Below are 23,752 nucleotides of genomic sequence, written 5' to 3'. Positions count from 1 at the left end.
CTTTAGCACAGAGATAAGAATTTCATCCTTCAGAGGATAGTGAATTTGTGGAATTCTTTACTGCAGAGGGCTGTGGAACAGATCGTTCAGTATGTTCGTGGCTGAGATAGACAGATTTTGAGTCAGAAAGAGAATCAAGTGCTATGAGGAAAAATCAAAAAAGTAAAGCTGAGGATTTCAGATCAGCCATGATCACATCGAATGACACAGGAGACTCAATGAGCTGAATGGGCTCTACCTTATGGTCTTATCTGACCAGTTAGTTGTGGATTGGTTAACTATTACTTGCTGCTCACTCTGTTTGATATCCAAGCAGTCTTGTTTTGTAGCTTCGCTAATCTTACACCTAACTGCTAGGTATGCCTGCTGCTGCTCCTATCATGCCCTCCTGCTTTCTTCATCCTCCTGTTGATGGTAATGATAGAGTGGGGATATAAAATGTGATGAGATTCTGTGGCTGCTGGTGGCCTACCGCACCTCCAGTTGCTTGATCTGTTCGAAGTCTTTCTTAGGTAGCTCAGTGAAAGTGCTACACAACTCCATATTCTCAATGTGAAGACAAGATCTTCTCTCCATAAGGACTGTGTAGTGGTTACAGTTACAGATACTATCATGGACAGTTGCATCTGTAGCAGACAGACTGGCAAGGAGAAAAATCAAGCATGTTTTTCCTTCCTTCAGCTCTCTTAGCATCTGCCACATACCCTGTCAAGCAGCAACATTCTTCTGGACTCAATCAGCTCAGTCAGTAGTGATGCTGCTGGGCCACTCTTGGGATAGACTTTGAAGTCCCTCACACTGGGTACATCTGCACCCTTAGACCATAAGACCATAAGACATAGGAGTGGAAGTAAGGCCATTTGGCCCATGAAGTCCACTCTGCCATTTAAACCATGGCTGATGGACATTTCAACTCCACTTCCCTGCACGCTCCCCGTAGCCCTTGATTCCTTCTGAGATCAAGAATTTGTCGATCTCTGCCTTGAAGGCATCCAACGTCCCGGCCTCCACTGCACTCTGCGGCAATGAATTCCACACACCCACCACTCTCTGGCTGAAGAAAGGTCGTCTCATTTCAGTTTTAAATTTACCCCCTCTAATTTTATGGCTGTGCCCACGGGTCCTAGTCTCCCCGCCTAACGGAAACAACTTCCTAGCGTCCACCCCTTCTAAACCATACATTATCTTGTAAGTTTCTATTAGATCTCCCCTCAACCTTCTAACCTCCAATGAGTACAATCCCATGATCCTTAGCCGTTCATCATACGTTAAATCTACCATTCCAGGGATCATCTATGTGAATCTCCGCTGGACACACTCCAGGGCTCGTATGTCCTTCCTGAGGTGTGGGGCCCAAAATTGGACACAGTATTCTAAATGGGGCCTAACTAGAGCCTTATAAAGCCTCAGAAGCACAACGCTGCTTTTATATTCCAACCCTCGAGATAAACGACAACATTACATTCGCTTTCTTAATTACAGACTCTACCTGCAAGTTAACCTTTAGAGAATCCTGGCCCAACACTCCCAGATCCCTTGGCACTTCTGCTTTGCAAATTTTCTCACCATTTAGAAAACAGTCCATGCCCGTATTCTTTTTTCCAAAGTGCAAAACCTCACATTTACTCACATTGAATTTCATCAGCCATTTCCTGAACCACTCTCCTAAACTGTCTAAATCTTTCTGCAGCTTCCCCACCTCTTCCCCTACCTGCCTGTCCACCTATCTTTGTATCATCGGCAAACTTCGCCAGAATGCCCCCAGTCCCTTCATCCAGATCATTAATGTATAAGGTGAACAGCTGCGGCCCCAACACTGAACCCTGCAGGACACCACTCGTCACCGGCACCACTGCCAACAATGAGAACACCCTCTTTTCATGTATTGTGGCACTATCACTATATTACAAAGGATAGGCTTTCTCCAAGTGGTGCTCAACACTGAATGAATACTGAAACCAGGGCCAGGGCATGGTCATCAGTTGAAGGTTTCCTTGCTCATGTTTCATCTGGTGCCCTGACACTCCCTGGGGTCCAGCACAAACATTGAAGCATCCAAGGATGCCTCTCCCTCAGCTTTCTATCACTGTGCTGCCACCCCTGCTGGATCTGTCCTGATGGTATTGGGGGCAAAATACTGACTTGGATTGAAAATTAGCTGGCTGACAGGAAGCAAAGAGTAGTGATAAACAGGTCCCTTTTGGAATGGCAGGCAGTGGGGTACCACAAGGTTCGGTGCTGGGACTGTAGCTGTTTACGATATATATTAATGATATAGACAAAGGCATTAGAAGTAATATTAGCAAATTTGCTGATGACACAAAGCTGGGTGGCAGTGTGAAAAGTGAGGAGGATGTTATTAGAATACAGGGTGACTTGGACAGGCTAGGTGAGTGGACGGATGCATGGCAGATGCAGTTTAATGTGGATAAGTGTGTGGTTATACACTTTGGGGGCAAGAACAGGAAGGCAGATTACTACCTAAATGGAGTCAAGTTAGGTAAAGGGGGAAGCACAACGAGATCTAGGTGTTCCTGTACATCAGTCAATGAAAGCTAGCATGCAGGTACAGCAGGTAGTGAAGAAAGCTAATAGCACGCTGGCCTTCATAACAAGAGGAATTGAGTATAGGAGCAAAGAGGTCCTTCTGCAGCTGTACAGGGCCCTGGTGAGACCGCACCTGGAGTACTGTGTGCAGTCTTGGTCTCCCAATTTGAGGAGGGACATTCTTGCTATTGAGGGAGTGCAGTGTAGGTTCACGAGGTCAATTCCTGGAATGGCAGGACTATCATATGTTGAAAGATTGGAGCAACTGGGCTTGTATACACTTGAGTTTAGAAGGATGAGAGGGGATCTGATTTAGATGTATAAGATTATTAAAGGATTGGACACTGAGGAGGCAGGAAGCATGTTTCTGCTGATGGGTGAGCGCAGGACCAGAGGACACAGTTTAAAAATAAGGGGTAGGCCATTTAGAACAGAGTTGAGGAAAAACTTCTTCACCCAGAGAGTGGTGGATATATGGAATGCTCTGTCCCAAAAGGCAGTGGAGGCCAACTCTCTGGATGCTTTCAAGAAAGAGATGGATAGAGCTCTTAAAGATAGTGGAATCAAGGGTTATGGGGATAAGGCAGGAACAGGATACTGATTGTGGATGATCAGCCATGATCATAACGAATGGTGTTGCTGGCTCGAAGGGCCGAATGGCCTACTCCAGCACCTATTGTCTGTTGTCTATTGTATTGATGCTCTCTGGGGGATTTTGTGTAAGGTAAAATTTCATGAGTATGACTGTGTCTGGCTGTAGTTTGACTACTCAGTGAGACAGCTTTGCTAATTTTGGCACTAGTACTATTAGAAAGAGAGCTTGGCAGGGTTGACAAGGCTGTCTTTGTTGTTGTTGTATCCAGTGTCTTAATGCCAGAAGGTGCATCTGGTTCTATTCCTTTCTTTAAACTTGGTAGTGGTTGATACATCGGAATGGCTTACCATTTCAGGGGCCAGTTAAGAGTTAACCGCACTGTTGTAGCTATTGAGTCACATGTAGGCCGGACCAGATAAGGATGGCAGTTTCCTTCCCTAAAGAATATTAGTACACTAGATAGGCTTCTACAACCACTGATTATGGTTTCATGGTTATCAGACCATTAATTCCAGATTTCTATGGAATTCAAGTTTATCTGCTGTGGTGAGATTTGAATCAGAGTACCCATAACATTAAATTGGATCTTTGAATTACGAACACAGTGACAGTACTGCTGGCCTCTACTTTCACCAGATCTATGTTCATTTATTTTGTCTGTTGCAGTAAAAGCCTTAAAACATGAAATCTTGACCCTTCGCAATTGATGTTGGAACTGGGAAGAACATGCACTGTATTTTTAGAATACTGTATTGACTTCTATGGGGATCATAACATTTACAAACTCTAACATCTTCATAGGAAGAAACAATTTCACAAATCACTATAGTTAGCTACTGAATCTGACAAAAAGTGACTGAACAGCAATTCTAATGCTTATTTTCAGTTACAGAAAAATGATTTCATCTGAAATGTAGCATTTTTGATTCAAAACATAGGATTAATTCATTACAAGCTGAAACTTAGTGTTCAACTTCACCTATTTAATGTTTTTAATATTTCTTGGGTACTTTCAGTCTCTATCCATTCTACCTATTTTCCAGTTTGTAGTACTTAAACAAATCAAAGTTCCAAATCTTTTGTGAAATCTCACTTGAGCATAGAACATAGGAAAGTACAGCACAGTACAAGCCCTTCAGCCCACGATGCTGTGCCGTGGATTAATCCTAATCCAAAAATAAAATAACCTAACCTACATTCCCCTCAATTCACTACTGTCCACGTGCATGTCCAGCAGTCGCTTAAATGTCACTAATGACCCCGCTTCCATGACTACCACTGGTAAACGATTCCATGCGCTCACAACTCTCTGGGTGAAGAACCTCCCTCTGACATCTCTATACCTTCCTCCTAACACCTTAAAACTATGACCCCTCGTGGCAGGATTGAAGACCACTAAGTAGGGAAAAATAAATCAAAATATATCGGTACAATAAAAAGCACAGCCGAGTGTCTTGGGTGATGAAATACTGTCATGGTAGTACCAAGCCTTACATTACCTGGAAATGTGATGTACAGGAACTTGTGACAAGAAGAGAAAAATGTTCTCTTCTCATTCACAAACAATTCACTAAAAGGCATTAAATTTCAAATTGGAGGTAAGTGAATTATTAATTTCATTTATACTGCACCCACTTGAATTTAGGCAATTATGAGATAACAGAATTGAATTGCGATTAGTAGCAATTACTTCTTTACCATCCTCTTGTTTGGTCAATTCCTTCAGCAATGAAGTCTGCTGGGAAGGTGTCTTCAAACTCTCTTTTGTTTTCGAAAGGATAGTGAACCTGAGCATATGGCATGCTTCCACTTTCAAACCAGCAATCAAAGACCTCAGAAACTCGTTTCAGAACACCTTTTCCACAGTTTGATGGGATTGTGATGTTATCAACACTGGAACATAAAGTATAATGATCAATGCATCAATGGAAAGTTCGAAAAGGCAAGTGACAAGAAGCAAATATTGCATTCTGCAGGAAGCACATGTATGACCACAAACATCATGCGTTCTGTGTACAACAATGACTGTTCTTTAAAAGTGCTTCATTGGCTGCAAGGCAGTCTGGGAAATGCTCAGGCCAAAGAAGTGTTTTAAATAAAAATATATCATTTCTGCATTACAAATGGTTTTCCCTATTTTAGAAGATATTGACCCTTATATCAGGACCCAAGTAGTCATTCTTTACGTACAGACAGACAGTGAACACACAGTTAGCTATTTCATCAAGGACAGTGATATAGCAAAGCCAACTGCAAAGCTTATTCAGGGTTAACATGGATACATTCACGAACAAGTGCCAAAACTGTAATTATGCAATACTATTCCTGCTTTCTGCTCCAGAAGCATGGGATATCTGTTGCAATGTTCAGACAACGGCATTATCCGTTACCATCTAGGTTGGGAATTGAACACAGAAGCCTCCTTATCGGAATGGTTCAGCAGCAACAATTTAACATGTCTGTAATTTCTCCTTCAATTTGATCACCCCAACAATTAGCTAACAGAATAACTTTGCTTAAATCCACAAATAATAATGCGACAAAATTTTTCAATCTTCAGTTCACTCACAGAATTGTATTTTGCACATTTTTCCAACTTCCATTTTCATTCAGAGAAAATGATGGATATGGAGGAGAAAGTTAAGATAGCTTCTTTCTCCACAGTTGGTGCCACACCTGATGAGTTTCTATTATTTTGTGTGTTTGTTATGATTGTCTAATGTACATAATCACCTAATTATTGGATGAGGAAGACATAACTTAAACAGGTGAGTGCGACAATTTTAACGTTTGTTTTGTGATCTATGCTGTGGAGGTGGCAGTGTTGGACTTGGATTGGCGAAGTCAGAAATCGCATTAGACCAGGTTATAGCCCAACAGAGGTAGTAGGAGCTGCCGATGCTGGAGAATCTGAGATAACATGGTGTGAAGCTGGATGAACACAACAGGCCAAGCAGCAGCAGAGGAGCAGGAAAGCTCAACGTTGTTTCGGGTCAGGACCCTTCTTCAGAAATGGGGGAGGGGACGGGGATTCTGAAATAAATAGAGAGATGGGGGAGGCGGACAGAAGATGGATAGAGGAGAAGATAGGGGGAGAGGAGACAGAGAGGTCAAAGAGACAGGGCTAGGGCCAGTGAAGGTGAGTGTAGGTGGGGAGTTGGGGAGGGGGGGGGTGGGGGAAAAGGTGGGAATAGGTCAGTCCAGGGAGGACAGACAGGTTGGAATGAGGTTAGTGGGTAAGGGATGGGGGTGGGGCTTGGAGGTGGGAGGAATGGTTAGGAAGGTGGGAACTAGCTGGGCTGTTTTAGCATGTGATCGGGGGAGGCCAGCCCAGCTAGTCCCCACCTTCCTAACCATTCCAATATGGCGGCCAATTCGCACACAGCAAGGTCTCACAAGATCCAATGTTAATAACAATTAGTCTATCCTTTTGATGTTGCTGAAGAAATATTTATTAGCATAACACTAGGGATGACTGCTTGTTCTCATCAAAACAGGGCCATGGGATTTTTTGCTTTCATTTGACAGAGAAGACAACTGCTTGAAATTCTTTCCAAACAACGATACCACCAACACAGCAGCAGTTCCTCGACTGCTAGCTTATTTTTGATTACTCAAGTCTTCAAACCTCTGAGTGTGACTTGAACTTACAACCTCTGATGCAACAATGAGAACTACAAACTCAATTATGATTAACATTACTTGTGCTCTAGACTCTGGACTGGGGCTTCAATTCTCAACTTTCAACTGAGCAAAGACTGCTTCTATTCTGGTCAAACAGAGGTTAGTGCTAATCTAATTACAACATTATATTGCTAACTAAAGTTCACCTCAATAGGTTTTTATTTTGGAGTCAGAATGAACCACCTGATTAGACAAATGGAAAAATGCAGCATCAAAAAAAATTAACAGAACATCTATAACATACACGTTTTAAAATAAAAGGATCACCTTTCGCGATGAAGGTCTTCAACTTTAATTCCACTCAGCTCCTCCAATTCTGCCACTGATCCCACACATACCACCTGACAAAGGAATAATACTTTTCTTGATACAGCATTCCTGTACACCAAAATTATTATTATCATGGCAGTAACCAGTCGAAACAATTTGAATGAAACAATTCTGATTAAGTGTAATCACACAGAATAGCAACAAGCAGATGGCATTAGTCAATACAGAGTGGAGCTGGAGAAACACAGCAGGTCAGGCAGCATCAGGAGAGTCGATGTTCCTCCAGCTTAACACTGTAGTGACTGATTTCCAGCATCTGCAGTTCTTGCTCAACCCAGCTGCCATACAATCTAGATGTAAACTTTACGGTAAGATGCACCAATATATTACAAAATACATTCCGGGATTTGTTTCTTCTTGCCTCAAAAACTATCATACGCAGGAATTTGTAAATCAATCCAAAACAAAAAACACACAAGTATATTCTCTTTGCCTTATTATGGTGAATGCATACCATTCATTGACATGAGTAGAGAACTCACTAGGGTGCTAGTAACAGTCGACACTCAAAATATATACAGACATACCATTGAAATGCAACCAACTGGATAAGTTATACAGCTCATTATTACGACACATTGGCAATGCCCCAATGACAACTACACTCCACTTCATCCTAACAAGGAAACCAGGCTGGGTGGTCAGTCACAAGCAGTGCTTTGGAGTACCACAGACTTCTGTGGCTCCAAATTACTGAGTCTGTCATAAAAGAATGATTTTGCTTCAATCTTGCAGCTCGAAGCATTTGCATTGTGACATGCTGTGTTGAATAGTGACCGTAATTAATTAACATTGTGCTTTAGATAAGTTTCCAAAGAAATATGTCCCTCAACAAACTAAAACAAAACTTCCAGATATGAAACATGAATCTAGCATCTTGATTTGTTGACCTATTGATTAAACACCAGATCAAAGTTTTAATCATAATTTTGATATTCTCTGTTCTGGGTGTGGAGACAAGTGCAGGGAGAAACAAAGTGAAAAGGCAAGATTACAAGAGACCATTTCACCTGCTAAATCAGGTCAATATGACAACAGAGCAGTTTCTTTAAATGTTCCATGTTGCAGCAGGCATAAAGAGATATTTTCTAGTGGTGGACGTCTGACTTATAGGGATTTAGCTTCAGGTTTTATTTTGAGACTTTTTCCCCCCCACAGATGTATTGAGAATTTCATCAAATCGATCAGAATTTGGATAATCACTTCCATTCAATCATTGCATTCTGGAGTAATATATATACACACAAAGTGAGACAGTGATCTCAGTACCTTTAAAGAGGTGAATTAGGGCAATTTTAGGAATGGTGCAGCAGTTATTCTAATTTAGGGCTTTTTTATTCATTAATGGAATGAGGATGTTGCTTGCGAGGCTAGAGGATATTTTTTTGTTTTTTTTAAGAGCCAGCCTCATTGACGAGGTTGGAGTCACAGGTAGGCCAAACCAGATGAAGATAGCAGTTTCCTTCCCTAAAAAAAGGACACTCGTAATGCAGATGGGTTTTTCAATAATCAGCAACAGATTCATGGTCATAATTGCATTCTTAATTCTAAATTTTTAAAAATTGTTTTCAAATTGCACTCTCTGTCGTGGAGGGATTTCAACCTGCCTGGGTCTCTGGATTAGCAGTCTAGTGATAATACCACTAGGCCATCGCCTGTCCTATTGCACCACAGATTAAAAAGATGTACATCTCTGCCTATAGTTTCATCATATTTGCAATGCTCAAAATCAAAAGGCAGCTCCCATATCTGTTACCACCACCGATGTAAAATCTGCCAGCATGTTTCATAATTCATTTATTTCAATCTTCAGCTTTGAAGCAAATTACCCTTTTATGAGATAAGGCATTTTTAATACACATTCCAAACATAAAATGTGTTAGACAGGTTTTCTTCATAATGAGACTTCAATGGAGTGCATCAGCTATAGTTTCTTACAGTAATCTGTCATGCAACCAACCACAGAGCAGGCTATCTTGGAGCTGGTAATGAGGCCGACTTAATAACTGACCTCAGAGTAAAAGATCTCCAAGGAAAAGGTGGTGATCATAATACAGTGAATTCAATATTTTGTTTGAGAGTGAGGAACCTGGGTTGGAAACAACTGTGTTTAAAATGAAGAGAATTGCAATGAAATGAGGATACAGTTGGCTAAAGTGAACAGATTGGCAGAAACAACAGTAAACAAGTAGTATCAGGCAATTAAGGAGATAATTCATGGCTCTCAGCAAAAATACATCCCAGTAAGGAAGAAACATTCTAAAAGAGAGAAATAAACCAACTATGGCTAACCAAAGAAGCTAAGGGAGAGTATTAAGTTGAAAGAGAACGCATATTAGGAGGCGAAAGTCAGTGATAGCCCTGAAGACTGGGACAAACTCAGAATCTAGCAAAAGAATACTAAAAAGATTTTTTTAAAAAAGAGGAAATAAACTATGAGGGCAAATGAGCAAGGAATATAAAAATGACAATAAGAGATTATTTAAATGTATAAAACAAAGACCTGTCAAAGTAAACATATGCACCCTTGAAAATTAATCTAGTGTCACTGTCTTAGGGAAAAAGGAAATACCAGAGGAGGTCAACAGATAATTTGCCTCAGTCTTTAAAATCGAAGATACTTTGAGCATTCCATTCATACTAAAAAGCACAGGTGAGGAATTAAGTACCATCTCTAAAGTAGTCTTATAAGCCAAACTGTTAGGGCTAGAAGCAGATAGGTCCCCTGGCTCTGATGGCTTGTATCCGAAGATCCGAAAAGAAATCACTACAGATTTGGTTTCAAGAGTTGTAATTTCCTAAAAATCATTGGGTTCTGGAGAATTACCAGAGGATTGAAAACTGCTAATGATACACACCTCTTCAAAAAAAGGGAGACAGAAATTCAGCCAATTAGCCTTACATCTATTTTTGGAACAGCTTTGAAATCAATGCTTAAGGAAGTAATAGCAGAACATTTGTAAAATCTTAACTTGATCAAGGAGAGTCAACATGGTTTCAAGAAAGGGAAATTGTGTTTGACTAATTTATTAGAGGTTTTCTGAGGAAGTCTCAAGCAGACTGGATAGGGGGAACCAGTAAAAGCACTGTATTTGGACTTCCAGAAATCATTCAACAAGGCATCTTGTAAAACCAAGGTGTTGGGGGCAGTACTGGATACAGAACTGGTTCATAGGCAGTAAAAAGCGAGTAGCGATAAGGGGTCTTTATCCCCCAGGCTGGTGAGCTGTGAGGTTCCACAGGGATCATGCTGGGACTGCAACCTTTTTGTCATATACATTAATGACATGAAAGAAGGAATTGAATATGCTAAAGCCAAATTTGCAGATGACCAAAAATAGGCTGAAAGGTAGATTGAGAGAGGGATACAGTTCACAGAGAGATACTGACAGGTTAAATAAGTGGGCAAAAAGTTGGCAAATGGATTATCACATGGGAAAGTGTGCTGTTGTTCATTTTGCAAAGGAGAACATAAAAACAGAACATTATCGAAATTGAGAAAAAGATACAGAAAGCTACAAACACAACAGGGACTTATGGATACTTGTGCACAAAACACAGAAAGCCAGCACATGGGTCCAGCAGGTAATCAGGAAGGTTAATAGAACATAGGCCTTATTTCAAGGGGGTTGGAGTACAGAATTAAGGAAGTCTTGCTGCCAAGGTACAAGGCACTCATGTGACTGCATCTGGAGTACTCTGAGCAGTTTTGATGCCCTCAGTTGAAGATATCATTTCATTGGTGGCAGTTTAGAGAAGGTTCATTAGGATGACGCCTGGTATGGAAGGACTGTTTTACTAGCAAAAGCTCAACAGAAGGAGGATCTATCCTCTGGGATTTAGAAGAATGAGAGGTGATCTCATTAAAACACAAGATTCTTAAAAGGCTCAACAAGGAAAATGCTTAGAGGATGTTTCCACTCACAGGAGAATTTACATCCAGAGGGCATGGTTTCACAATAAAAGGGGCACCAATTTAAACCAAGAAGAGGTGGAGTTTCCTCTGAGTGTTGAGAGTCTATGGAACTCTCTGCCACAGAGCTGTCAGCGAAGAATCCTTGTGTACATTTAAGGCAGAGATAGACAGATCCTTCAAGAATAGGGGGAAAAAAAAAATCAAAGGTTTTGGGGAAGGGCAGGAAATGGATTTGAACATCACTGGATCTGCCCTGATCCTACTGAATGATAGAGCAGGGTGGAGGGGCAGAATGGGCTTCTTCTGTTCCTATTTCTTATGGTAACTTTCCTGAATACTTGGTATCACCCAGGAGATCACATGGCTGCAGCAGGATTTTTATTGGGTGGGGGGAGATAATTTAGGACAAATTTAACCCCATTTTTATTCTCAGTGCTGATATTTGCTGGACAAAATACTACTCGTTTCTAAGATGACAGGTAGGTCCACTTCCTTTAATAACTTTACATGAGCAATTCAATGAAAATTATACAATGAGAATCCACCTACCCATTTCCCTCCCCTTTAATAGAAAGGAAAGCTGCCACATTGTTACCTCACCATGCACATCCAATTCCTGTACACTTGTAGCCCCTAAGCAGATGGCCCTAAAAACCCTCTACTTCTCTCTGTCCCACAGGCCCAACCAGTACCTATCCACCAACACCCTCATCTGCTTAATGGAATTGTTATTACCCTCAGAGAGTAAACCGGTTGATGTGGTGTATATGGATTTCAGCAAGGAGTTCGATAAGGTTCCCCACAGTGGGCTACTGTACAAAACGTGGAGGAATGGAATTGTGGGAGATATAGCAGTTTGGATCGGAAATTGGCTTGCTGAAAGAAGACTGAGGGTGGTAGCTGATGGGAAATGTTCATCCTGGAGACCAGTTACTAGTGGTGTACCGCAAGGGTCGGTGTTGGGTCCACTGCTGTTTGTCATTTTTATAAATGACCAGGATGAGGGCGTAGAAGGATGGGTTAGTAAATTTGCAGACGACACTAAGGTCGGTGGAGTTGTGGATAGTGACGAAGAATGCTGTAGGTTGCAGACAGACATGGATAAACTGCAGAGCTGGGCTGAGAGGTGGCAAATGGAGTTTAATGCAGACAAGTGTGAGGTGATGCACTTTGGTGGGAGTAACCGGAAGGCAAAGTACAGGGCTAATAGTAAGATTCTTAGCAGTGCAGATGAGCAGAGAGATCTCGGTGTCCATGTAGACAGATCCTTGAAAGTTAACAACCCTGTCAACCTGGGTGGCAAGAAGGCATACAGTGTTTTAGCTTTTATTAATAGAGGGATCGAGTTCCAGAACCAAGAGGTTATGGTGAAGCTGTACAAAACTCTGGTGCGGCCGCACTAGGAGTATTGTGTACAGTTCTGGTCACCGCATTATAAGAAGGATGTGGAAGCTTTGGAAAGGGTGCAGAGGAGATTTACTAGGATGTTGCCTGGTATGGAGGGAAGGTCTTACGAGGAAAGGCTGAGGGACTTGAGGCTGTTTTCATTAGAGAAAAGGTTGAGAGGTGACTTAATTGAAACATATAAAATAATCAGAGGGTTAGATAGGGTGGATAGGGAGAGCCTTTTTCCGAGGATGGTGACGGCAAGCACGAGGGGGCGTAGCTTTAAATTGAGGGGTGCAAGATATAGGACAGATGTCAGAGGTAGTAAGGGAATGGAACGCTTTGCCTGCAATGGTAGTAGATTCGCCAACTTTAGGTACATTTAAGTTGTCATTGGACAAGCATATGGACATACATGGAATAGTGTAGGTTAGATGGGCTTGAGATCGGTATGTCAGGTCGGCACAACAGCGAGGGCTGTAATGTTCTATGTTCAACAATTGTTCCTTTAACTCCTCCCAATTCCTACAAAAGGGGTGGTTATGGGCACCATACGGGTCTGAGTTATGCCTGCCTCTTCAAAGGATATGCAGAGCAGTCCCTCCTCTGCTGTTACACTGGCACCATCCCCAACATCCTCCTCCACTATAATCAATGACTGTATTGGGCCTGCCTCATGTTCCTATGAGGAGCTTGCACAGTTCATCAACTTTACCAACATGTTTCACTCCAACCTGAAATTCACCCGTATCGTCTGATTCTTGCCTCCCCTTCCTGGACCTCTGTCTACATAACCAGTAACGATCTCAGTACTGACATCTATTTCAAACCCATCAATTCCCACAAACTTAGACTCCACCTCCTGCAAAAATGTGATCCTTTACTCCCCATCCCTCTGCTCCATCTGCTTCCAAGACAGAGCGTTCTACTCCCAAACATGTCAGTGGTCCTCCTACTTCAAGGACCACAACTTCCCCCCTCCATTCATCGAAAATACCCTCAACTGCATCTCTTGCGGGTCCTGAACTTCTGCCCTCAAAGCATCTACCCTAACAATAATAAAGACAGAGCACCCCTGGTATTTACATACCACCTCACCAGCCTCCACATCCAATGCATCAACCTCAACCTCTTCTGCCACTGACAATCTGACCCCACAAAAGAGATATTTCCCTCCCCACCCCTATCTACCTTTCATAGGGCCTGCTCTCTCCAAATGACTCCTCATCCACTCCACTGTCCCTACCAATGCCACCAAACCCGACACCTTTCCCTATAACCACAGAACGATGCCGCTACACGTGCCGCTATACTTCCCCCTCACCTCCATCCAAGGCCCAAGACAAACCTTCCAAATCCAACAGGAGTTCATCTGTACATCCTCCAACCCAGACTACTGTACCATCACTCCCGATATGGCCTCCTCAATAATTGATGAAACCAAGTGTAGAATCGGTGACAGATTTGCGAAGCACCTGCACTCCATACACTAAGCAACAACACCTTCCATTTGCAAACCATTTTAACTCCCCCTCCCACTACCACTCCCTTGGTGACACATCCATCCTGGGTCTCCTCCTGTGCCACAGTGACACCACATGCAAACTGGAGGAACAACACCTCATATTCCACGTTGACAGCCTACAGCCCAATGGCCTCAACATAGAACTCACCAATTTCAAAATCTTCACACACCTGGCCTCATTCCCTGTCCAATCCTCTCCCTCATTCCTGCCTCCTTGACCTGAGACCACCTGTCTACCTTCTTCTCCATCTATCCACTCCACCCTTCCCACTGACCAATCCCTACTTGTATCCACCTACCTTACCCCAGCCCCACCCCTCTTCCTTCTATTTATTCCCCAACTTCCTTCACCTTCCTCAGTCACCAAGAAGGGTCTAGGCCCGAAACATCGACTCATGCTCCACAGATGCTGCCTGGCTCGCTGTGTTCCTCCACCTCCACGTCGTATTGACAGAGTTACACCCCAGGGCTTACATTAGAAATTGGAGGTAGGGGTAGTGTGCAAAGAAGGGTGGAAAGTATCTTTGTCATTCAACTCCATGTTGCTCGCACATAGCACTGATGCACACTAGTATCAAAAACACTGTTCAGTCCGATGAAATTGGTATAAAATTGTCAGAAAATTTGCATTTACAGTTAATTTAATTCAAAAGTACCTTAGAAACATGTTGAGATCTCTGCTAACTTCTACTTGAAGGAAACAAAAATTCTGTTCATGGTGGATCACTTAATTACTTACTTCCTCAAAGTCTTCGCTAACCCATAAAGGGATAGGAGTACCCCAGTATCGGTTCCGAGAAATTGCCCAATCACGCGCATCCTTCAACCAATTTCCAAACCGCTTTTCTCTGACAAATTCTGGCACCCTATACAAGAAAATGGTAAAAGCAGATTAAATTATTCTACTAGGGTAACAGAATCATTACGTTGTTAATTCAGTTTACATTTAATTCTTTCTATTGCCTTATCTCGGAGTCATAATTTTTTGAAATCAGTGCAATGAAGACTTTTGGTGATGAACGCAATAAGCAAGACTCTTAATTCCCACTTCTTCAGCAGTAAAGTGCACATTTCTGAAAATTAACAGACTGCAGTGAATACAACTGAAGTAAAACCCACAGCAACGTAGTACTATTTGAGCTTCGATCTGTTTAAAATAGAAATTTGAAGATTAAGCTGATGGGGAGAAATAAGCACAAAGTCAAGTTACAGACAGCTAACAAGCAATAAGAACTTGAATCAAAAACTCCTCAATTCCTTAGGGAGCAACACCAATCTCTTCACAAAAAGAGATCTTACAAACTAACATGGTAACCATGGGTTTTTGGTTGACATTTCGGGCCCAGATCCTGCTTGAGAATTTCTGAAGGCAGCTCTAGGCCTGAAACTCAACCTTCCTGCTCCTCCGATGTTGCTTGGCCTACTGTGTTCATCCAGCTCTACACCTTGTTATCTCAGATTCTCCAGCATCTGCAGTTCCTACTGTGTCGGAAAGATTTCTGATTCTTGACTATTCTATAACTCAGTTCTAGTTCTGGATTTACCATCTGAATTTGACTACGCTGACAACAGACACATTGTGAACACTAAGAACCAGATTCATAACACAATGGATTGATGATTTGACATATAAAAGGAAGTCAACATTTGGTTATTTAAGGCAGTTCCATCAGCAGGTTATTTCTGCTGCTTTCCAATTTTTAAATCCATGGCTCAAGGCACCGTCAGAACTATGCTAATGAATCTTTGATTTCGAAAAGTCTTTTTCCTTATTCTTCAGTAGTCCCTCCAGATTGATGATAAATTGCTACCACTCTGGTTCAGTGGGTTCTGAGAAGAATGATAAGTCCAATATGTGATTTACAGAGTCTGTCACATGGAGGACTAGTGGTGCATCAAAGATTGGACAGATGAAATGGTTAGAGACTTGCAAGCTTTCTCCAATACTTCAACTGTGCCTCTATATCAGAAAAAGGTAGCAGGGAAACTAATGGGCTAAAAATCTGATTGGTCGCGTGGACAAGAATGTTTGCATCTTAGTATAATAAAAGAAGCAGCTACAGATATAATGGATAGACTGGGAGCAATTGCCCAAAAATCTTTGGATTCTGGAAAAACACTGCTGGATTGGACACTACCAGTGTAACACTGTTGTTATTCAAGAAGGGAAAGAGACAAAAAAAAGTAACTATAGGCTAGTTAGCATAATGCCCATTATTGTGAAAATGTTAAGAGTCTGTTATAAAGGATGCAATAACAGAGCATTTAGAAATACATATGATCAGAGTCAGCAACACTTCACGAAGGGGAAATCGTGCTTGATATATTAGAATTCTTTGAGAAAGCTACAAGCAGAATAAAGAAGCAGATCTAATATGTTTGGATTTTCAGAAGGCCACCCATACCATAGATTAGGCTACTTAAGTTAATGGCTCATGGTGTTGGCGGTAGCAGATTAGCATGGACACAGAATTAACCAGTGGAGATGGAGTTGGGAGAAGGGTGGCGGGGGGGGGGGGGGGGGGGGGGGGGGGGGGGGGGGGGGGGGGGGATGTTTTCAGTTTGGCAAACTAACAGGTGAGGTGCCCCAGAAATCAGTTCTGGCACCACAATTATTTACATTACTAATGACTCAAATGATGAAGGTGAACATACTATAGCCAGGTTTGCATGTTACACAAAAATAGGTGAGTAGGTAAGTGGTAGGGATGACACAAGAAATTTACAGGAGTGATGTGGATGAGCTAAGCGAGTAGACAAAAATCTAGCATAAGGAATATAAATGTAGGAAAATAGAAGGTTATGCACTTTGGCTGGAAGAATTAAGAAGCTGAACACAATTAGAATGGAGAAAAAGTGAAATTGAGGATGGAACAGCAGACTCAAATGAGCTAAATGCCGATTTCAAACAATCCTACCAGCTGCCTTACCTACAACCCCATCCTGATTAATTTGGGATTTAAGAGAAGTGTAAAGACAAGAAATCGATCTTTCTTCCATGATAAAATATAAAATGTTCTTAGAGTCAAATGGTCTATCACTTCCTCAGTACTCAGTTGCAAAAAATCAAACCAAACCTTTTTTTTTTGGGGGGGGGGGGGCGGCATGTGTGTGGAGGGGTACAAGCGTTTTAACAAAATTAATTCTACATATTGTAGGGCAAATCTAATCTGGTCTTTTCCTGCCCTATCAGGCTACTCCTAATTATTTGCAAAACAATGGAAGGAACTGTCAAAGAGTGAGATAGGGTATCAACTGATTCAAGATGACTATTGAAATAGATTTCAGGGAAGTAGAAACAGGAATTTCACTGAGAATGCTGAGGGATTGTTAACCTGCCATTTCCATCGTAAAACATTTCAATCACTGATACTAAAACGTGAGGCTGGATGAACACAGCAGGCCAAGCAGCATCTCAGGAGCACAGATGCTGCTTGGCCTGCTGTGTTCATCCAGCCTCACATTTTATTATCTTGGAATTCTCCAGCATCTGCAGTTCCCATTATCTCAATCACTGATACTTCTGTTTTGCAGATTATGGAAGTATTAATTACTTCTGTGATAGGAACCAGAATTTCCCTTCTTGTCAATCTCTCATTTTTCTGCTCAAGAGGAGATCCCTCACCTTCCAACCTCCTGTTTTACACCCAAAATATCTGCTGACTTGTATGACTGAGGCCTCTATGGACAGTGGGTCTGACTCAACAACTGTCAAGCCAACTGAGGAACAGTCTTCAGCAGCCTCAGCAATGCCACCGCAGGCAATGGCAATTGCAGGTACTTTGATAACCTGCATCTGCATTAAGGGCAGAGGGGTTGAGAGTTTTGTCTGCTGAAACCCACTTCTAAAAGCCAGGCAGCATTGTTAACAAGGAGGGCAAAGCTGCTAGGGAGTCTCTTCCGTGGCCAGAATGTGCCTAGAAAAGGAGGTCACCTCTCCCCACACACCCAAAGAGCCTGGTCTCCACGTTTTACCATGTAGTTTCCCCATTTAGTAGTACACTCTCCCCTTCCCTAGCCCTGCCTGGCATAGGCACAATGCCGACAGAAATGAGAACATCAATAGTTAGTCAAATGTGATTCAAATTAGGCTCCAGGTGGGTGGCTCATCTGTCATCTTATCCCCTGCTGACAAAAACGGCAGAACAGCAGAAAGATGTCAGACATGCTGACCTTCTACAATCCAACCTGTCTCCAAAATACTGATACAATTCTGTAGATTAGCATGTCTCTTTTCAGAAGCTAACATCCAGATATGCATTTGCAGCATTTTATGTTTCTAGGAATTGTAACTATATGGAAATGTGAAGAATTTCTTGCAAACCCATATTTAATTTGGTTCCAATAACATGCCACTATGAGATGAGACCAGAAGTTTAACAAAGGACTGTGAAAATTAAGTCTTGCTCAAAACACTTTCTAGAAATATTGAAAGCAAATCAATCAGATTTAATGGGTCCACCTCGTGGTATCAATCCATATGGCACTGAACTTAAAAACTCAAACTGCTACCATGCATATTGTACTTACACATCAACACTGTGCCATAATGTCAGTGGATTAATTGTACAGCCAACGACCCAAATACAAAGCAGTGAAATTATGCTTATCTGGCAATTTTCTTTTGATAGAACTGTAGAATCCCTATCGTGTGGAAGCAGAGGATTTGGTCAATCAACTCTACACTGACCTTCCCCACTATAACCCTGCATTTACCAGGGCTAGTCCACCTGGCCTGGATACTATGGCTAATTTAGCACTGCCAATCCACCACCATGAACACTTTTGGACTGTGTCAGGAAACTGGAGCACACCCATGCAAAGGTGGGGAGAATGTGCAAACTCCACACAGTCACTCAAGGGTGGAATTGAACCCAAGTCCCTAGCATTGTGAGGCAGCAGTGCTAAACATTGAATCACTGGCTGCCCATATTTATTCCGTGAAAATTATGATGGCTTAATGAGATTCATGTTAAGCAGTGGGCAACTTTTGATAACAAAGCTGTGATGAGACCATGGCTTTGAGACGTATATTTTGTCCTGGATTTTTTTTTAAAATGAAGAAAAGTTGAGACAGAGGTAATGAGCGGTCTGCTCAAAGCCAATAAAGGAAAATGCTTGAGTTATTGGGGTGTTTTTTTAAACTCGTTGGAACAGTAGAAGCAGCCTGAATGTGTGGGTTCAGAATCCCACAGAACCAGTATTGTTAGTTTTACCTTTCTGCAGTTGCTGGGGTATTGAAGTTGGATGTGGAAGTTCTTATCTCCCTCTCTGTTACAGCAAAAAAGATGGGGTTCTCTTTTCGTTGCTAGAATTGCTTGTGAAACAATTTTACTGAATTTGCCTTCATCAAGGGTGTATTATGGGATGTTATAATATTAGAACATTTGATTAGTAGTCGTCGTCAATATATATTATTTCATTAAGCATTTCAATACAGTTACAGTTTAACTGTAATGTAAGAGTATAGCATGTTTTGTTTCAAGTCAATAGTTCGACCAATCAAACTGCATCTGGAATACAACACCTAATACTTAGCTTTAAATGAAGAAAAAAAAATTAAAGGTCTGGACTATCTTCCTAATATATTTTGAGGGAGTTTGGTCTGGTCCATAGCAAAGTCAATAAAAGCATTCTGATGAGCTTCATTTGAACATCAAGCATCAACAATTGCACTCAATCAGAAGCAAGTGTAAGTAAGATTCCACTGATAATGCCTTGAGAACTCACTTATCTTTACTTCTCTGGGGCACAGCATTCTGCCCCAAAGAATTCCCAACCAATACAAAAATTGGTCATGAAAGAAAAGCAAGGCGACAAATATCAGACAAGTCTAGAATTGGATAGATGTGGTAAACAAGTCTTATAGCCAAAATCTCAGGAGCATAGTATATAAAGAAATTCACAACTGATACCTCAAATAGGCTGGAAAACTCAACCATTGTTAATCAAATGTCCCGATGTGAACAAAAAGGCTGCAAATAACTCGGCGGCACCACACATTTTAAAAGATTTCCAAAACACTGTACTCCTCAAAACAACTCTGAAAACCAACCTGTTACTAAAGACACTTCATTTAGCCAAACCAGACTAACAATCATTTCAGTTCCATGTTCCTGCCCAGTTTAACAGCAACAGTTTGTACATTTGACTAATCACTAATTCTAATCGGAGCAAGATAACAGATGGGAATAGACGATACTGGCCTGACGAACCAGTTCCACCACGATGGTCAACGCTGATCTTGGGCTTCAGTTCCACCTTCCTGCCTGTTGCCTATATTTGCTTATTCCCTCAGAGGCAAGTTTTCAAATGCATTGAACAATGGAGCATCTACAACCTCCTCTGGATACAGAATTTCATGGGTTTACAACTTTGAACGAAGTAAATTTTTCCTCACCTCAGTCTGAAATGATCAGCCAAAAATAATGAATTAATCCCACTAGCATAATTTCCCAGATTACCCAGTTATAACAATTGCAAATTTCAGCAAAGAATACCACTTTAATTCTTCAACAGAAATATGTACTATACCAAGCTACCTGCAAACAACTATAATTATCAGTGGGACAGTACAACAGGCTCCTTGCTTATTCTCTTAGGTAGGCATAAATCTCGAGTTAAGGCATTCAATATGACTTCGAGCAAAGCAATTGATGGAAACAGTCAAATATTAGCGTATTCCCATTGACGAGGTGTGCAATCACAACAAAGTGTAGGCTCGGAAGTACATATTTCATCTTCTTTCCTACTTTGTTGATCCCCATAGGAAACAGCATACACGAATCAGGCAAGATCTATCCTCATCATAACGACGTCATTCCAAAGCAGGGTCTGGAAACATTTGCAGTCTAGTCTTAGATATGACCATCTGAAAGTAATCTTGGAGGCTACTGTATCATATACTGATAGGAAAAAGGGGAAAATTGTGGGTGGGAGGAAAATCGGAATCAAAATTATCTTCCAAATAAGTAAAAGCAGCTGTAATGTTTTCAATATGCCTGCTTAATTTGCAAAGATTTGCAAAGAATATTTGAAGGTTTCCAACCCGAAACGTCAACTTTCCTGCCCCTCTGATGCTGCCTGCCGTGTTCCTCCAGCTCCACACTGTTATCTTTGACTCCAACATCTGCAGTTCTTACTAACTCACAAGAAATATCATATTCTATTGGGGAATTTTAACCTAGTGAACACAAAAACACCATTCTTACAGAATTAAGAGAGCTTAAAATAACTTTGGAATTTTTACTCAATCTATTCGGCCTTCTAATATTGGACATGGATTTAAGTAAATCCTCAAGAACTCCACAAATCAAAATCAAAGCTGCTTCAGAACCTTAAGAGTAGGACTTGTTCCAAACTTTTATTTGTATTTCATTGCTCTTAACATCAAATAACTAAGAATAAAAAGGACTCTACATTCAAATCTGAGTTACTATTCAGAACATGGAATGAAAAAGGAAATTGCTTTTCATGCTCTTTCCACCTACAGCTTCAATTAGTCTTCACAACCTGGAGATATGAATAAGGGACATGGGTCTACAAAGGATGCCTGTATGATTAATTAAAAATAATAAAATTGCATTTTTTAAAAAAAAAGAACCAAAGTAGTATTTTCATTGAAATACAGCTATATCATACTAATTCCAAATTCAAGTGCAAGATACAGGTGCATCTCATGAAACTTCAGGTGTAAAGGTGCAATATCACAAAGTTAGAAAACAGTGGCACAAGTAGGCCATTTAGCTCATTCAGCCAGCTCATAAATTTGTTACAATCATGGCTGTTCCTCCATTTCAGCGCTGCCCTCTCACACATACCCCTACATCTTTGATGCCTTTAGTGTCTACAAATATATGTCTCTCTTAAATACATTTAGTAACTTGGTGTCTACAGTCTTGTTTGGGAGAATTCCATAGGTTCATCCTCCAATCTCAGTAAAGTGAGGATTTTTCTTTTTAAAAAGATAGCAGATGGTAGGAGAAAGAAATTTTGATCATCACAAGGAATCTTCACCTCAGACCACTGATTGGAATATTCCAAACTACAAAGATGAAAACTCTTACCCATCTTCCATTGAGAAACTGGAAAATATTGCATATGCAGGCTAAAACATCAAAAGCTTGTGTGTCAAAATACAGAGTGCAACAAAATGGGTTGTCTAATCAAGCAAATACCTGCATCAAGTTTAATTCAAAACAAATATAAATTAAGCTGTTTCTAACCAAAAGAATATTTTTCTCCTCCATTTACACCAGCTAATAAACCAGGACAAGGGAGATTGTAAGGTCACACCCTGAAGAATTTCTTCGAATCAGTGCCAAAAACACACAACTCTATTTACAGAGATATAAAGTGTAGAGCTGGATGAACACAGCAGGCCAAGCAGCATCTCAGGAGCACAAGATGCTGCTTGGCCTGCTGTGTTCATCCAATTCCACACTTTGTTATCATCTTGGATTCTCCAGCATCTGTAGTTCCCACTATCTCTGATCACAACTATTTACAGATTTAATTGCAGCAATTTATTATGACAAAGTAAAATATAGCATTACCATTTTTAGCAGCTATACCAAGGCAACTTAAAGGCTGCAAGGTGCCTGATGAATCAGAATTTCCATGAATGCATGGATGAAACAAAGCATTAAATTCATCAAGATTAACAGAACTCAAGGCAAATTCTTGAATGTGAATCGCCAGAATGTGAACCCAGAAAATAGGTTGACCTGGCTTGGGTGGCTTGTTGAAATGAACCAAAGTCATTCAAACCTATTCACTGCCAGTTTTAACTGGAGGTAAGACAGGAATTGAGCAATCAATCGTTCATCAGGAGTCAAGAAGAAAGAATACCTTACTAGAGTATTCCATAAAGAATTTGTAAAATTAATCTATTAGGAATTGAAATCATAAGGAATACTTGAGCTTCAAATGTAATAGTTGTTACAACTCACAGGAGAGATTTCATTGAAATTCAGTTCAATTCAGAATCTGTTATCAGGATAATAGAAAGGTCTAACACAGAATCAAATAACATACAAAGTAGTAAGTTAGATTTTTAGGCATAAATCCATGAGTCTCTGTACAAAATGATAACAATTTTAATTTATCAAAAATGTTGTTTTAATAATTTTCAAAGTTTTCTCAAATTTGCTAAAAAGAGCAAAAACAATATTTCTAACTATTTAGACTACAAACTATACAGTGTATTCATAAAAAATGGCAAAAGAAAACTCACCACATAGACTGACACTTATTACGGTAAGAAGTGTCAAAACAAATTGCAACATGTGTGTTTCTGGGTTTTGGGGGTAAGTTGGTTTGGTAGGCAAAAGGAACAGATGGGAGACAAGGGGAAAACAGACATAAAATTTTTATCTTCCTGTCACGGAAGTCCACGAATCCATCATACACTGCTGAAATTAAGTGTGGAGGGGCAACTGGGAAGAACTATTTGAGAAAGCCACTGGCAGGGGAGAATGAAGGCTCTCCATGCTTATTACTTTTCAAAAGTACGATATAATTTTTGTTTGGTGGGACTGATCTAGGGGAGGTCAGAAAGTTTCAGTGTGCTTTTCAAGCTTCTTTTAAAAACGGCCATCTAAAATTATATCAACCTTCCCAACAAAAATAGACAGACCTGACCCTAGATAACAAAGTGTGAAGTTGGATGAACACAGCAGGCCAAGCAGCATCTCAGGAGCACAAAAGCTGACGTTTCGGGCCTAGACCCATCAGAGAGGGGGATGGGGTGAGGGTTCTGGAATAAATA

At 41.0% G+C, this 23,752-nt stretch overlaps 1 protein-coding gene across 3 annotated transcripts in view; it reads right to left on the bottom strand.

Annotated features, from left to right (window-relative positions):
• Window positions 1-23,752, bottom strand: part of iars1 (isoleucyl-tRNA synthetase 1) — a 183,617-nt gene that overhangs the window by 84,893 nt on the left and 74,972 nt on the right. For 2 of the 3 annotated variants that reach the window (XM_059649825.1, XM_059649823.1), the window contains exons 14-16: window positions 14,723-14,849; window positions 7,094-7,167; window positions 4,841-5,035 (exon numbers count right to left, since the gene is read on the bottom strand). In XM_059649825.1, coding sequence (XP_059505808.1) covers window positions 4,841-5,035; window positions 7,094-7,167; window positions 14,723-14,849 — 396 coding nt within the window. The remainder of the gene's footprint in view (window positions 1-4,840; window positions 5,036-7,093; window positions 7,168-14,722; window positions 14,850-23,752) is intronic. The other variant, XM_059649826.1, reaches the window with a different exon arrangement.

Source organism: Stegostoma tigrinum, chromosome 11, assembly GCF_030684315.1.
Source record: "Stegostoma tigrinum isolate sSteTig4 chromosome 11, sSteTig4.hap1, whole genome shotgun sequence".
Classification (NCBI taxonomy): Eukaryota; Metazoa; Chordata; class Chondrichthyes; order Orectolobiformes; family Stegostomatidae; genus Stegostoma; species Stegostoma tigrinum.
Note: the sequence above shows the minus strand (reverse complement) of the source record. Positions and strands in the feature narration are given on the sequence as shown.